Source organism: Labeo rohita, chromosome 3 (assembly GCF_022985175.1).
Source record: "Labeo rohita strain BAU-BD-2019 chromosome 3, IGBB_LRoh.1.0, whole genome shotgun sequence".
NCBI classification, from domain to species: Eukaryota; Metazoa; Chordata; class Actinopteri; order Cypriniformes; family Cyprinidae; genus Labeo; species Labeo rohita.
Genome location: NC_066871.1, coordinates 55,245,644 through 55,262,467, shown reverse-complemented (window position 1 = coordinate 55,262,467; position 16,824 = coordinate 55,245,644). Strand labels below are relative to the sequence as shown.

General features: G+C 41.3%; 3 protein-coding genes and 1 non-coding gene across 4 annotated transcripts in view; 2 read left to right on the top strand and 2 right to left on the bottom strand.

Moving 5' to 3' along the window:
* LOC127162127 (GTPase IMAP family member 5) overlaps positions 1–16,824 on the top strand; it is a 269,255-nt gene that overhangs the window by 72,330 nt on the left and 180,101 nt on the right. The gene's annotated exons all lie outside the window — the stretch shown is intronic.
* On the bottom strand, positions 6,308–9,299 carry rrp7a (ribosomal RNA processing 7 homolog A). Its single transcript, XM_051104805.1, has 7 exons — positions 9,209–9,299; positions 8,861–9,009; positions 7,586–7,711; positions 7,332–7,455; positions 7,146–7,243; positions 6,766–6,973; positions 6,308–6,527 (listed from the first exon to the last, which is right to left on the bottom strand). Exons 1-7 carry the CDS (start codon positions 9,264–9,266, stop codon positions 6,442–6,444), a joined length of 849 nt encoding a protein of 282 aa, XP_050960762.1. The 5' UTR covers positions 9,267–9,299; the 3' UTR covers positions 6,308–6,441.
* poldip3 (polymerase (DNA-directed), delta interacting protein 3) lies at positions 10,348–14,974 on the bottom strand. The gene is made up of 10 exons (XM_051104756.1): positions 14,825–14,974; positions 14,029–14,138; positions 13,566–13,948; positions 13,390–13,449; positions 13,172–13,261; positions 12,885–13,079; positions 11,245–11,322; positions 10,997–11,126; positions 10,828–10,894; positions 10,348–10,712 (listed from the first exon to the last, which is right to left on the bottom strand). The coding sequence occupies exons 1-10, from the start codon at positions 14,890–14,892 to the stop codon at positions 10,499–10,501; spliced, it is 1,395 nt and encodes a 464-aa protein (XP_050960713.1). The 5' UTR covers positions 14,893–14,974; the 3' UTR covers positions 10,348–10,498.
* Positions 15,563–15,716, top strand: LOC127163613 (U12 minor spliceosomal RNA). The gene has a single exon (XR_007827500.1). It is a non-coding gene; the product is annotated as a U12 minor spliceosomal RNA (small nuclear RNA).

Below are 16,824 nucleotides of genomic sequence, written 5' to 3'. Positions count from 1 at the left end.
CCTTGGTAACATTATTAGAAAACACGGGATTAGTTTCCATTGTTATGCTGATGATACTCAACTATATATCTCAACAAGGCCAGATGAAACTTCTGAATTATCAAAGTTAACAGAGTGTGTTAAAAATGTAAAAGATTGGATGACCAATAATTTTCTGCTATTAAATTCAGATAAGACAGAGATATTACTTATTGGACCTAAAAACAATACACAGAATCTCTTGACTTACAATTTACAACTAGACGGATGTACTGTTACTTCCACTACAGTCAAAAGCCTGGGTGTTATATTAGACAGCAACTTGTCTTTTGAAAATCATATTTCTCATGTTACAAAAACAGCATTCTTCCATCTTAGAAACATTGCCAAGCTGCGAAACATGTTACCTGTTTCTGATGCAGAAAAGCTAGTTCACGCATTCATGACCTCTAGACTGGACTATTGTAATGCACTATTAGGTGGTTGTCCTGCATCTTCAATAAACAAGCTACAGATAGTCCAAAATGCAGCTGCTAGAGTCCTTACCAGGTCAAGAAAATATGATCATATTACCCCAATTTTAAAGTCTCTGCACTGGCTGCCTATTAGGTTCCACATCAGCTACAAAATAGCACTTCTTACCTATAAGGCACTTAACGGTTTAGCTCCTGCGTACCTAACTAGTCTTCTACCACGCTACAATCCATCACGCTGCCTAAGGTCACAAAACTCTGGACTGTTGGTAGTACCTAGGATAGCAAAGTCCACTAAAGGAGGTAGAGCTTTTTCACATTTGGCTCCCAAACTCTGGAACAGCCTTCCTGATAACGTTCGGGGTTCAGACACACTCTCTCTGTTTAAATCTAGATTAAAGACACATCTTTTTAGCCAAGCATTCAAATAATGCATCTCATAAACTTTTTCTGCAGTTATATCTGATCAAATGTTCATTTTAATCTTTTAGCTCTGGTTTAACAAACCTTCCTTTTCTTAGTTTGAACAGCAGCTACGCTAATTATGTTCCTATTTGTTCTCTGTTTTTGCCATGGGATTGACATCCCATGGTAACTAGGAATTCACAAGCTCCAGTGTGGATCCAGAACACTTAAGAAAAGATGATGCCAACCCTTCAGAGGACTTCAGATGATGCCAACCCTGATGCCAACCCTGAAAACATACAGCACTACCAAATTCTGCTACAAATTTATAGTGTTCTTTGTCTGTTTGATTACGTCATTAATTGATCTTTACCAGACATCTCTACCATATGTACATCAAGCTACTACTACATATATAGTAAAAATGTCAATTTGGTGTAAAGCTGCTTTGCAACGATATGTATCGTGAAAAGCGCTATACAAATAAATTTGAATTGAATTGAATTGAACAAGTAATTTATGTCTCCAGCAATCTCCTTGCAACCAGAAGATGGAGGCATAGTCAAATACCTGCAGACCAATTCTGGGCTAGATTTATCAAGTACTACCTGCCAAGTCTCCAGGAAAGACAAAAATGGCAAAGGGATAATGACAACCCCAGGGTTGACCAGGTAGTGCTCATCATGGACCCACAACTTCCACGAGCCCTCTGGCCAGTGGGCAAGATAACCCGTACCTTTCCTTGACCCGATGGTCAGATAAGCACAGTTGCCGTTCAGGTTCAAGATTGTACTTACATCAGGCCGGTGGTTTGGTTAATCCCACTTCCTAGACTCAAGAATAGTGACAACCCTAATCCTGCTACCTAGGATGGGCTTTCTACCACGTTCAAATGTCCCAGGGAACATTTGGGGGCAGCTATGTCCGAAAGCCCAACAACGCCCCCTAGGGGTGTCTTTATGTATATAACAGAAATAATGTTTGTACAGGTCTGGACAAGTCTCTGGACAAGTCTAGACGTGCCTGAACAAGCAGCAGGGGCAGTCTATAGGTGGAAAGATTGACTTCTGGTTCGTTTGTGCAAGAATACGGACTACTGCATGTTTGTTGTTCCTACCACACATATACGTGCACACACTTTGCATGTACTACCTCATACATGCAGAAATAATTCAAATAAACCCTCTAACTGGGATCCGCTTTCTTGCTTCAGTTTCTCTAACCAGAACACCCCCCCACCACCATTTCTACTAGTGCCTAACCGAACCCTTTGAGTATCTTCAAGCTTGTACAATAATCATTAGGTTTTAGCCAGGTTTCAGCTAAGCAGAGTACATCAAAATTATTATCTGTGATCATTTCATTCACAATAACTGCTTTGGGTGCAAGTGATCTAATGTTTAGGAGCCCAAGCTTTAAAATGGTTTCTTTTATTTTGCTTTTTTCTGGTTTAATTACGATCAGATATTTTTCTAGATCCTGCATTAAATTTATGTTTTGACCTCACTATTCGAGGAACAGACACAGTCTTTATAGATTGGACAGTGCAAGTACTTGTAACCGGCCTTCCTCTGACACGGTTACGATCTGCGTTGTGTTACGAATGAAGAGACGGACCACGGGAACTGCTGCTGATGGAAGGTTTATTAATGTGGAACATGCAGATGCTGGATGGAGTAGAGAGAGAGTACAACAATGAAGAATGATTTTGTTCTGCGTTTTTTTCCACCTCTCCTTGGCGTTCTCAACGTGTTCTGAGTAAGCATTGCAATAATAACATATCAAAAATAAAATACATGAAACCATGCTACAAATAACAGTGCAAAATGAATTGTTACAACCATTTATCCAACATATGGATCTTCTGCATCTGGTTTTAGATCAAACATGAATTAGAATAGAAAACAAATTGATACAACATGAATAGTAAATGGAATGAACAATAAACTATACCTGGATGGAGTAGAGAGAGAGAGTACAACAATGAGGAATGATTTTGTTCTGTGATTTTTTTCCACCTGGACAGATTAAACGAGTCAACCAACCTGTACTGACTGCCAAAGGTGGCGTGCCCAAACTAAGATCCCCATGATGGCAAATCTCCCACCAGCTCATCTTAGGCTTTACAAGCCCCCTTTCTTTTCCACTGGAATGGACTGCTTCGACCATTCACAGTAAAAATAGGACGACAAACTGAAAAGAGATGGGGAATTGTCTTCAAATGTATGACCACCAGATGCCTCCATCTAGACCTACTTGAGAGTCTTGACTCCAATGCCTTCTTGATGTCTTTACGGAGATTTATAGCTAGAAGAGGCAAGCAACTTTGTCGGAGGGACCCGAGAGATTAAAGAGGCATACAAAGTAAAATCGGCGAAACAAGCTTTAAAGGTCATCTTGAAGGAACAGACAGTCCCTGAAACTGTCCTTCACACTGTTCTTACTGAAGTGGAGGGCATTATGAATGCCAAGCCTTTGGGCTATGTATCATCCGATATCGCAGACCCAGACCTGATCACACCTAGCATCTTGTTGATGGGTCGTCATAACTCATCCCTCCCACAAGTAATTTATGTCTCCAGCAATCTCCTTGCAACCAGAAGATGGAGGCATAGTCAAATACCTGCAGACCAATTCTGGGCTAGATTTATCAAGTACTACCTGCCAAGTCTCCAGGAAAGACAAAAATGGCAAAGGGATAATGACAACCCCAGGGTTGACCAGGTAGTGCTCATCATGGACCCACAACTTCCACGAGCCCTCTGGCCAGTGGGCAAGATAACCCGTACCTTTCCTTGACCCGATGGTCAGATAAGCACAGTTGCCGTTCAGGTTCAAGATTGTACTTACATCAGGCCGGTGGTTTGGTTAATCCCACTTCCTAGACTCAAGAATAGTGACAACCCTAATCCTGCTACCTAGGATGGGCTTTCTACCACGTTCAAATGTCCCAGGGAACATTTGGGGGCAGCTATGTCCGAAAGCCCAACAACGCCCCCTAGGGGTGTCTTTATGTATATAACAGAAATAATGTTTGTACAGGTCTGGACAAGTCTCTGGACAAGTCTAGACGTGCCTGAACAAGCAGCAGGGGCAGTCTATAGGTGGAAAGATTGACTTCTGGTTCGTTTGTGCAAGAATACGGACTACTGCATGTTTGTTGTTCCTACCACACATATACGTGCACACACTTTGCATGTACTACCTCATACATGCAGAAATAATTCAAATAAACCCTCTAACTGGGATCCGCTTTCTTGCTTCAGTTTCTCTAACCAGAACACCCCCACCACCATTTCTACTAGTGCCTAACCGAACCCTTTGAGTATCTTCAAGCTTGTACAATAATCATTAGGTTTTAGCCAGGTTTCAGCTAAGCAGAGTACATCAAAATTATTATCTGTGATCATTTCATTCACAATAACTGCTTTGGGTGCAAGTGATCTAATGTTTAGGAGCCCAAGCTTTAAAATGGTTTCTTTTATTTTGCTTTTTTCTGGTTTAATTACGATCAGATATTTTTCTAGATCCTGCATTAAATTTATGTTTTGACCTCACTATTCGAGGAACAGACACAGTCTTTATAGATTGGACAGTGCAAGTACTTGTAACCGGCCTTCCTCTGACACGGTTACGATCTGCGTTGTGTTACGAATGAAGAGATGGACCACGGGAACTGCTGCTGATGGAAGGTTTATTAATGTGGAACATGCAGATGCTGGATGGAGTAGAGAGAGAGTACAACAATGAAGAATGATTTTGTTCTGCGTTTTTTTCCACCTCTCCTTGGCGTTCTCAACGTGTTCTGAGTAAGCATTGCAATAATAACATATCAAAAATAAAATACATGAAACCATGCTACAAATAACAGTGCAAAATGAATTGTTACAACCATTTATCCAACATATGGATCTTCTGCATCTGGTTTTAGATCAAACATGAATTAGAATAGAAAACAAATTGATACAACATGAATAGTAAATGGAATGAACAATAAACTATACCTGGATGGAGTAGAGAGAGAGAGTACAACAATGAGGAATGATTTTGTTCTGTGATTTTTTTCCACCTGGACAGATTAAACGAGTCAACCAATCAACCAATCAAAATCACCATGCTCTGCTGACGCACATACATACTCTCAAACAACTGCACTCAGCGACAAAACTGTTAAATCTCATCCATCCACTAATAGAACACTTTCTAGTATATTTATAACACTCTTACAAATAATATTTCTTCATATTAGGCACTTAATAAAACTTCCAGTGACTTTTACAACTCATATTAAAGCAGCACCGCTAACCGCTTACCTGTCCTCAGCGTGCTCAACGCGTTCTGAGGACGCAGCGCCGGCTGAACAGAAATGACGTCACGGCGTAACATGAATATAAAACACAAACAAGATACAAAACAAAATTAGAATGTTTTCGTGAACATACTAATATAAAATTTATGCAAGACAATTGAAAGGAAGGGTTATTAGTGAAATACATTAACTTACATTGTGAGTACACACTCTTATTTCTCATGTCTTCCGCTGCTGCTGCACCCAGGGTCCGTCAGCTCGGCCTGCTTCTCCACGGCGTCTGTGAAGTAGAACATGACAACCTTCCACCAGTATAGGAGTATAGTAGCAAACAGTGAGAAACTCTATATTTGTGCAGTGAGCGCATGTCAAAAAAAAAAATCTATTGTGCTAATCAGGATCTGAAGGAGCACTTGATAATTACAGACAGGTGTGTTTGATCAGGGTTGGAACTAAACTCTGCAGGAAGGTCGATCTCCAGGAACAGGGTTGGGCACCCCTGGATTAGATCATGACGCGATCGAGGGTCTTCATCCTACTTCCACCTTAAATAAAATGCTATTTTTAACCATTCTGTCAGCCTGTGATAATTCTGAAATAAAGCGCTAAGAGCACAGATCAGTGTCCGAGAGCACGTCTGGGCTGTGGGTGATGACTAATTTCATGGGTAATGCAGAAATACATATATATATATATATATATATATATATAAATACAGAAATGTATTTTATGTATTTTAGTTTATGTATTTTAGTTTATGATTGCATGTGTTAAAAAAAAAAACAAATCAGAAAAGAACTTTTTAGGTAAAATTTGTACAAATTGTATTCAAAAATGAACTTGCATTGAAATGTTAAAATAAACTGCTATAAAACACAAGAACAATGAAAATACACAAATATTAATAATACAAACCCCCAAAACCCTTACATGCAGCTCCAGATTAAGAATTCAGAGGCTCCTGGTACAATGTTTTTTTTAGGAACTGGGTTTTATGGAGCGTCGTTTTAGTCAGGAGGGCATAAGACCCAACCCAGAAAAAGGTCTGTGATATTCAGGACCTGAAATTCTGAAAAAAATGGATGTGTGATGTGAGAAATGCTGAATGCTTGAGAGTTTAAAAAAAAAAAAAAGTGTAAAGGACATCAGCCGTTTGACTTGTTGCAGACTTTATTTTAAATGAATGTTCAAGGAAGCAGACAGTACAAGCCAACAGGTGCAGGGGATTGTGGGTATGTGGAGTCAGCGGGGGCAGGGGATTGTGGGTAGGCTGAATCAGTAGGGTCTGAATTTCCTCTGTGCTCTCAGTACAGCGATTCTCTGTTTGTCCTCTTCAAACTTCTTCCTGAGCTCAGCGATATCTGAAACAGACACACACACCATGATCAGAATCACAAGAAAACAAGTGAGAAAGTAGGTCAGAATTGCAAGAAAAGGATGCTAATTTTACATCTCACAATTCCAAGATATTTTCAAGATAAATAATGATTATTAAAACACTTGATGTGGCTTCTCACACACACACACAGACAGATCTCGTTCACTCTCCGTGTGTGTGTGTGTGTGTGTCGTTGATCTGCTGCTCGTCTCAAGACTTACGTTGTTTCTGTGTGTTTCTGTGCTGCCACGTGTAGAAGTTCAGCAGCTCCTTGCGTTCTTTCTTCTTCTTCTCTTTCTGAAGCGTCCTCTCATTGGCCGTCTCGCTGTGTGGGCGGGCCTTCACGCCGCGACTGCCCTTCGTCACCTTCACCCAGCCCTCCTCATCCTCCTGCTGCTGCTCCACCTCCTCCTTCTGACGCTCCGCCTCCTGTCAGGCAAGATCATGAATAATTCATGAGCTACGGCTCTGTGTGTGTTACAGTGTGTGAGCGCATAAGTGAATGTGTGCGTGTGAGTGTGTGCGTGTGTGTGTGTGTGTGTTTGAGTGCGTGAGTGTGTGTGTGTGTGAGTGTGTGCGTGTGCGTGAGTGTGTGTTTCACCTCCTCCTTGTGTCTGTCAAAGTCATTCATGAACTGATCGACGTCCTGCTGCAGTGACGAGGTGTGGATCAGTGAGTCTGAGTACTGCTGGATCCACTCTACACACACACACACACACAACATCATCATCATCATCATCATCATCGTAATCTTCATCACCATCATCACACACACACACACACTCACTGCGGATGCCGGTCTTGACGGGTCCGTCGGCTGTGGAGACGACGAGCGGGACGTTCAGCGGGTGACGTTTGGCTGCTGTCACACCGGACGGGTCTCTGAACACGACGTAGGCCGCCCTGAAACACTGAAACACACCGGGACACTTTACTGTCAGACACTTACTGTGATAGCTTTCAGCAGGAATCTGTTTGGTGATCTCAGCGAGTGTTTCAGTGATGTTGTTGTTGATCATGTTTGGGCTGTACAGGCGTCACCTGTCTGCGTTTGGCCGTGAAGTATTTGGACGCGTCGCTGTCGCTCGATTCACACGCTCCCGGTTTCTCATTCAGCTCCACTGACTGGACGGGGCCGAAGCGGCCGAACACGTCTGTCATCACGCTCTACAAACACACGATCACGTCACCACACGCAGCAGCATCACTGAATTCAATGGAATCAACTCACGAATGCATCAGTGTAGGGTCAAACTGAGCACACTGCATTGTGGGATACCAACAATCAATCAACCAATGGATCGTTTTAGAGAGAAACAGTAAAAATTAAGGGTGGGATTTAAAAAAAAAAAAAAATGATTCACATATGAATTGCAATTCAGTCTTCAACAATTCACATCGATTTGCAAATTTCAAAAATCAATTTTCTAGTTCATATAATACTAATAATGACATGATGCTGACAGAACAAAAAAGGCAGAGGTCACTGTAACTTATTTATTAAGAACTAGAACCCAAACAACTGACTGCTGTGTTTTTGTATTAAATTACTGGTGCGTGTGATGTCCAATGCCCACAAACAAATGATGAAATATTGTGAAGAACAAAGAAATTTAATCCAATCATTAACCCAAGAATTGATATGAACTGAATTATGAATTACTGAAAGATTCCCACCCCTAGTATAAATAAATTAAATAAATAAATAAATAAAATGTGTTTAAAAATACATTTATATTAAAAATAAACACACAAATAATGTATTATAAAAAGTATAATATAAACATACATCATTAAATGATAATAAAAACACAATTAAAATGGGTTATCTACAAAAATTACAAATCAAGTTAACAATTTAAAAAATGATTAAAAGATAAATTATATTAAAAATAAAATTGCATTAAAAACAAGCAATTGCATTACAACCAATAAATAGTAATTGTACAAATTGTAATTAAGTAAGCTGCCCATAAAAAAAACAGATTGAAATAAGCACAAATTATAGTAACAACTAAATTATATTCAAAATAAAAAATAGATCATAATGAATAAATAAATATAAATAATAACAATAATACATTTCACAGAACAGTACTATGATATAAAACAAATAAGTTCAGAGAAATCAGATGTTTTCCCCATAATATTTTAAATGAATACAGCACTTTAATAATTCTAAACCTTTGTTTGTGAAAACACGCAGATGTTCTGCTGCTCTTCATCGTGTTTATTAGGATTGTGTTAAAGTGTTGCTCTACATCATCTGTGTGTGTGATTGGTGATGTATTGTGTGATCACGTGACTGTGACTGACCTCAGAGCAGTACGGAGGAACATTGAGCACGAACAGTGTTCGGTCCAGCGGTCTGTTCGTGTTCGACTCCGACCGGACCCGGTGCTCTTTAACACACAGCTGATGAAGAGCAGCATGAGCGTCATCCTCACTGAACCTCAGCGACAGCACTGACACACAAACAAACACAAACAACACATTTCAATCACTGCACAGCTGAGAGAAACACAACACAACGATTCGGCTGCACTGAACCGAGCGCGAGTCGACTCTGGCGAATCACGGGATAGTTATTATCCTCCAGAGCGATTACAATAAAAGTCAACAATATCTAAACATTAGTGGATCAAAAACAAGCGCTAATTTTACCAGTAAAACCTCCGGGAATGACGCACGCGTGTTGATCCTCGGACGGCGCCATATTCATTTACCGTTTACATACGCGTCACCGGAAACAGAAACGCAATGGCTGCTGGGAACTGTAGTTGTTTTAATCTGAAGGGTCTTTGATTCACCTTTTCTGTATAATAACGAAACAAAACCACTTTGTTTTGTGCCAAGCCCTGTGAAGTCATAAAGTGTCTTTGTTTTATATGAGCAGACTGTAATTGACTGTAAATCTTCATTTGTGACCCTGGAGCACAAAACCAGTCTTAAGTAGCACAGATATATTTATAACAATAGACAAAATACATTGTAGGGGTCAAAATGACCAATTTTGCTTTTATGTTCCATGAAGATATTTTGTACATTTTCTACAGTAAATATATCAAACTTAATTTTTAATTAGTAATTTCTACTAAAATTACTAAAATTTACTAAAAAAAGCATTACTAAAAACTTTTTTTTTTTTTGCACCTTCAGATTTCAGATTGTGTCTTGGCCAAACATTGTCCCTTCCTAACAAACCATCAATGAAAACCTCATTTATTTCTCTTTCAGGTGATGTGTGTATAAATCTCAATTTCTAAAAACTGACCCTTATGGTCACATATTTGCTCTAGGCCTCATGAGCATCCTTTGTCTTTTAGTCAGTGTTTGTGATGTTTTCGAGTTTCTTCTGCTCACCAAGGCTGCATTTATTTGCTCAAAAATACAGTAAAAACTCTGAAATATTATTACAATTTCAATCAGCTGTTTTCTATGTGAATATCTGTTAAACTGTAATTTATTTCTGTGATGCGCAGCTGAATTTTCAGCATCATTACTCCAGTCTTCAGTGTCACATGATCCTTCAGAATCATTCTAATGTGCTGATTTGCTGCTCAACAAACATATTTTTGTGGAAACTGTGATGCATTTTATTTGTCAGGATTCACAGATGAATAGAAAGTTCAAAACAACAGCGTTTATTTGAAATAGAAATCTACTGTAACATTATAAATATCTTCTGATCAATTTAATGCATCAGAGTGAGTCCAAACTTGTGAATAACAGTGTAAATGTGAACTAAAACAAGAACATTTTAAATAATTCCCCTGAATAATAAAGAGAGCAGACGCGGCTGATTATAAAGCAAGATCTTTACTGAAGAAAAGAGAAAGCAGATTCACAGAAACGCGTTAAAAGCGAACAGAAACGGGAGCCGGTGATCGTGAAGAACGGTGGAGCGGGACGATCGCCGGAGCTCCGCTCATAAAAACACGGGCGGCGCGAGCGTCAGATCTTGATGCGGAAGGCGGTGGCGTGAGGGCCGCTCGTCTCTCCGCCGCTGGAGCCGCCGCCGCCGCCGCCGCCGGTCTGGCTGGAGGATTTGAACAGAGCCTTCAGGATGGTCTGCGGATCCACCTCCGGCCCCGACGACGACTTACTGCCCGAGCGCAACGACGACGAGTCCTTCTGTGCCGCAGCGCCCGGCGTGTCGCTCAGCCTCCTGACAGACAGAGAGAGAGAGACATGTGAGTCACCTTCATCATCATCATCATCATCATCATCATCACAGACAGACAGGAGGAGGAGGAGGAGGAGGAGGAGGAGGAGTGTCTCACAGGAGGATGGGCTGCTCTGACGTGATCACACTGCCCTGCATGTGCAGATTACACTTCATCGGCTGACCTGAAACACACACACACACACACACACACAGATCAGTGAATCACAGTGGTTTCCTCACAGCAGTGTAATGACTGACTGCTCACAGGTGTGTGTTTGTCTCACCATCCAAGCAGCGGTTGTTGTACTTCCTGTAGGCGTTGACTGCATCCTCCTTACGTACAAACACCACCTCAGCCACGCCCACTTTGAGCAGCCGCGCCCGCTTCAGCGCACCGCACACGCAGAACAGCTCCTGCACACACACACACACACACACACATTAAACACACACACACACACATTAAACACAGAGTCAGATGGGTGTGTGGTGTTGATCTGACAGCTGTGAGGAGCAGCAGACGTGAACTCACCACTATATCCTCCTCCGTCACTCGAGGATGAAGGTTGTTGACTGTGATCTTTGTGCCCTCCAGAGGACTGAACACAGGCTGATGAACACACACACACACACACACACACACAGATGTATGATTACACTTTCAATTTCTGTTGTGAATTGTGTTGAGTTGAAAGGACGTGTTGTGGAGTGTGAGGAACTAAACATGTTCATAGTGCTGATGATGTTTAATAATGTTTGATTTTCTGGTATTTCACATGATTTGTACAGTCCAGAGCAATTCATTTTTCTACGGCGGCCACATTCAAAAAAAAAAAAATCTAAGATTACGAGAACGAAGTTGAAATGTTTCAAGAATAAAAAAAAAATACTGCAAAAATAATGTTGAAATATTACAAGAATAGAGTGAAATACTATGAAAATATTCTCATAATATATGTTGACATTATTCTTGTAATATTTTGACTTTAAAGTGAAATACTGTGAAAATAATAAAAGTCAAAATGCTACAAGAACAAAGTTGAAATATTTTGAGAATGAAGTTAAAATATTGCAAGAACAAAGTAAAAAAACTGTAAAGTGAAACGCTAAAAAAACCCCAAAAAGTCAAACTGCTACAAGAATAAAGTCCAAATACTAAGAAAAAAAAAATAATAATAATATCAGCTCACAAACCCAATCGACATTCCTTTGGTGCCGTATCTTTCTTATTTAACTGTTTTTAATACACTATAAATATATGTGTGATTATTAGCAGAAATCATACATTTATTAATATTTCATGTCTTTGATTGCATTCATTATTTGTGGTGCGCCAGCCACCCTAATAGCAATAAGCTTTGTGCTTCTGGTACCTTTAATACAAAAATCAGCTCTTTAAAGTGAAGACACAGATCACTGTATTCATGTGAATCAATTCATTAAATTCTACTGTGAAAATTCCACCACCTACTCCACAAAAATGTCTGTGGTGTCCAACCTTTCATTCCTCACATGTAATTAATTAAAAACAACAATAAAACATTGTAAATGTGGAAGTGGGCTCCAACTTGTTAACAGAAGTTGTTTTGTTGACTGTTCTAACATACACAACTGACTATTCACAAGCTGTTTTATTCACAGTATAAAACAGTAAATGATTGGACATAATATTTAACGTCTTCTATTCATTGTTTGTCGTGCACCAGCAACACAGTTATCACAATAAATGTGTGCTTTGCTGCTGTTAATATAACACAGCTCCGCTTTCAAACTGTGTGTCTGTCTTTTGAAACATTTCAACTATACTCTCATTGTATTTCATCTTTACTCTCGTGGTATAGAGATGGCTCGATACCGTATGTTTGAGACTTTTGAATATCACCCGGTGCTCCCAATCTGGAGTATCTGGATGGAATATAGAATAGAATATACTCTCAAAATAGTAGAAATTGCTACGAAATAACTGACACAATAATTGACAAATTTATAATTTATTTTGACAGTGCTTGTGACATGCAGCACCTTCTCGATTCATCATCTTGTGTTTAAACGGTTCACTGCTGCAGTGAGATCAGTCAGTGATGTGTCCCTGGTCATGTGACCGCTCACGCACAGCAGACACGTGTGTGTGTATATGAGTGTTTGTGTCTGTTACAGTGTGTGTGTGTGTACCTGTGTAGGTGTGTGTGTCGGGCCGCTGGTGTCTCCGCTCGTCTGTTGCGTGGTGACGGTCGTCCTGGAGACGGGCTGTAGGGTCTGTGTGGGGGGGCGGGCGGGGCGAGCGGGCGGCACTGAGACTGATGGAGGAGTGTAAGAGTCGTTCTTCACCACCTTAGTGATGGGAGTCGACAGAGAGACAGGCCCCGCCTACAGAGAGAGAGAGAGACTTAACTCACTTCATCACTAGTGTGTGTGTGTGTGTGTGTGTGTGTGTGTGTGTGTGTGTGTGTGTGTCTCACTCGTGTCTGCAGGGTGTTGGCTGTAGTGATCTTCATCTGTTTGTTGGGAATCACAGCTCCATCATCTTCATCAGCAGCAGTGGACGCGGTCTACAGTGAGACATTACGTGACGTTCAATTATTCACACTCAACATAAACACACAAACACACTCGTTAACAGACGAACTGTGTGTCATCTGAAGGTGATGTTGATTGTGAAAGCGTTTCTGAGTCTCACCGGAGCGGCTCCACTCGGAACATTGATGCGGATCCCGCTGGTCATTCCCACAGGCCTCTGCTGCACACACACACACACACACACACCACAATCACCGTTAGTGTGACACACACACACCGTCAGTCAGTGTCATTACAGCTCAAGTGACGATGACCATAACTCCATCATCTGCTCACCTGGATGGTTTTGGTGATCTTCAGAGACGCCGCGCTCTGATTGGACGCCGTCGGGACGCTCCTTTTCAAGCTCAGCCTATCGCGTGCGTCCACTACTTTTGTGATCCCGCCTCCTGGCTGCAGGGCCACACCCGTTCTGGCGTTCTGAGGCCGGGGGCCGGCAGAGACGGGGCCGGTGTTGTGGATCTGGACGTGAGGGATCCCCACGGGTTTGACGGGCGTCTGCTGAACCGTGGCGCTCAGAGGCGTCTGCTGCTGTTTGCGTGAGTTGATCAGCTGTCGTGCGTCCTGCACCGCGCTGGAGCCGCCGGCCCCTCGACCCCGGATCCGGAACCGAGCGTCTTTCTGTCCCAGCTTCTCTCTCGCGTCCTTCACCTGAAACGCTGGACAGACAGAGCGATGAACTACACCACAGAATCCAGAATAAAGCAGCGCTCCATGAGCGTCAGTCTCGGGCGTTTACCTCCTGTAGCTCCGCCCACTCCCAGCCGCTGCCTGACATCACCGCTGCCAATCTTCTGACGGGCGTCGAAGGCTCTGCCCACTGACCCCGCCCCTCTGCCATATATGGGCCTGTGGGACAGACAACAGTGAAGTTAAACGTGAATGACTGACAGAACTCAAACAAAGACATTCTGTGAACATCGTATCAGTCAGAAACAGAAACTTTATGTTCCAGTGTGTTTATACACACACAAGGAGTTTGTGTCCACGACAAAATCTAAACACAAGACACATACATTCAAATATACATACATACATATAAATACACATAATATATGTATTAAAAATGAAAAATGTGTATGTACATGTGTATATGAGATATTTTAAACACCTGTTCAACACTGAATCTAAAGCACTTCTGTGGATCGATGGATATCGGCCGATATATCGATCAATCTCTGAGGTAATAACACACCGCAGCGCGTGGAGCGCAGACAGTTGATCTACGGCTCTAGTTTACATGTGCAGATAACGCGAAAGAAATTAGATTAATATAATGTACGAGGTTTGTTTGTAAAAACAGTCGCGAGCATAAACGCGCAGGACGCCATGAGTGACGCGCGTCAGCCAATGAGAACGCGAGCGTAAGCGCGGAGCGCTGCTTAAACGTCCGCATCGACCAATCAGCGGCGGGAGGAGGCGGAACATCGCGCTCAGTACCAGAGCTTACACGACTGCGTTTATAAACAAAGAATAACGTTAAAACTCCCAGGCGGTTTAAATGAACGCCGTGTGAAGTATTTGAACACATGTACCTCTTACTGACTCCTCTCGCGGTAAAACTGCGGCGACGAATCACTTCATCCAGAGACAGATCCGCCATATCTGCGCTTGTGTGGATTCTGTGCGGGCGCAATGCGCATGCGTGTTACGTACATATGGGCGGGGCGAATCGCTGCGTGACGGGCAGCGGAAAGGGTCAAAATACACGAGAATACGCGAGAGCTGTACTGCAGATTTAATCATTACTTAGATTTAAAAAAAAAAAATAAAACTCTATGCACTGGAAAAATTGTCTCTTAATATGTTCTTTATATAAATTAATGTAATGAAAGTAAAATATATTAACGACGACAGGAATCAAACCCAAACTGAAACTCAGCGCTGCAGCGATCAATAACTGATTAATAACTTATCAATAACTTAAACATCTGTGTGTGTGTATGTCTCTTAAATAAGTTTCTTAAATAAACTGGCACTTCATAACAACAACAAAAAACTGAAAGCGCAAAAAGCGACACGATGTGACGTCACGAGCTATCCCACAATGCACCGCTTGAAGACCACATTCCAGCCACAGATTAAGCTTCTTCTTCATCATATGTCACTGAGTGCACGCGTGTGTTGGTGTGTGTTTGTGAAGTGTGATGTTGTGTGATATAAATCATCCGCGCACTGAATCAAACGCTGATTGCGCGCGCGTTCATTCGCTCACCGTCGCTGTGCACGCGGGCGCTCGTGAACCGGAGCGCGGGCTCGAGGAGGAGCGGGTCATGCCTTAAACTGATGAGTAAGGAAAATAACGACGCGGGGTGACGCCCGTGTCCTCGCTCATTCTCGCGAGAGCAATTTTTGAAAGGGTACAGGTCCGCCTGTGAGGTGACTCACCTACTTAGTGAGATGCCGAACAGAACCAGGATCTGCCCCGAAAAACCTAAAATCTGTCGTCAAAAATAGAATTGAGAATTTTGTTTGTTTGTTTTAGTAGTAGTTTTACTTACTAACAATTCACACAGCATGTGTACAAATATAACAAAAATAGTAACAATATTAACGAACGAGAGCAAAACAAAGCGACTAAATAACATGAAGATGAAGAACTATATACAGAGGGGTATAAATAAGTGTAAGAATCCTTAAAAGGGATAAAACTTCAAGGCTTTACAACAATCCATAGTTTTTTTGGTCTTAGCATCTCTTACACACTCCAATGCTTTAAAATACTGACCAAACTCAAACTTAAAATGCACAAAATGAGGTGTACTTTTATGAGTGTGGTATTTCCCAAACATAATAAACTAATTAAGAACAAAACAAATGTTCTTCTCTAAAGGCTTATCATAAAAATATAAAATATTCTTGTCTTCAAGTGTAATGTCAGTTCCTGAAATCTCCTTAAAGAAGACCTCAAAATCACTCCAGAACAATTTAGTACAAATACAATCAACAAAAAGATGCAAATGCTTTCGTCATTCATTTAAAAAAAAACACATTTTAAGTCAATGTCATTCTTAAATCTGTTTAATACCTCATTTACAGGGTAAATACGGTGAATAACTTTAAAAGAAAACTCACGAATCTTATTGGTGACACAGTGTCTTCTGGAGACCATAAAATCCTCCTCACACTTGATGTCCTGGAAGCTGGAGGAATCCTCGAAGAAAGGCCTACAAATCTGTCTAAGAAAACTATTGTTGCATTTTCTATCAAGAACACGCACTCCATCTAACTATGAATATAAATCAACATCAGTAACACACAACAGCTGAAGAAGAGCAGAGACGACTGCATAATCCTTTGCAGAAACTGGAGTTTTGATTTCAAAACTCGCCTCTTATCTGACAAGTTTTCGGGTTTGAGTCTTTCGTTCATCATGTGACGCCCCATAAGATGAACGAACCACTCGAAAAACAGGTGAACTAATTCCAGTACAGAACCGAATAGGATGAACGAATCACTCCCCGAGACGACTCGTTCATCCCGAGTCATATTAAAGATTCGTTCAAAATGAACGAATCGTTCAAGAACGACCATC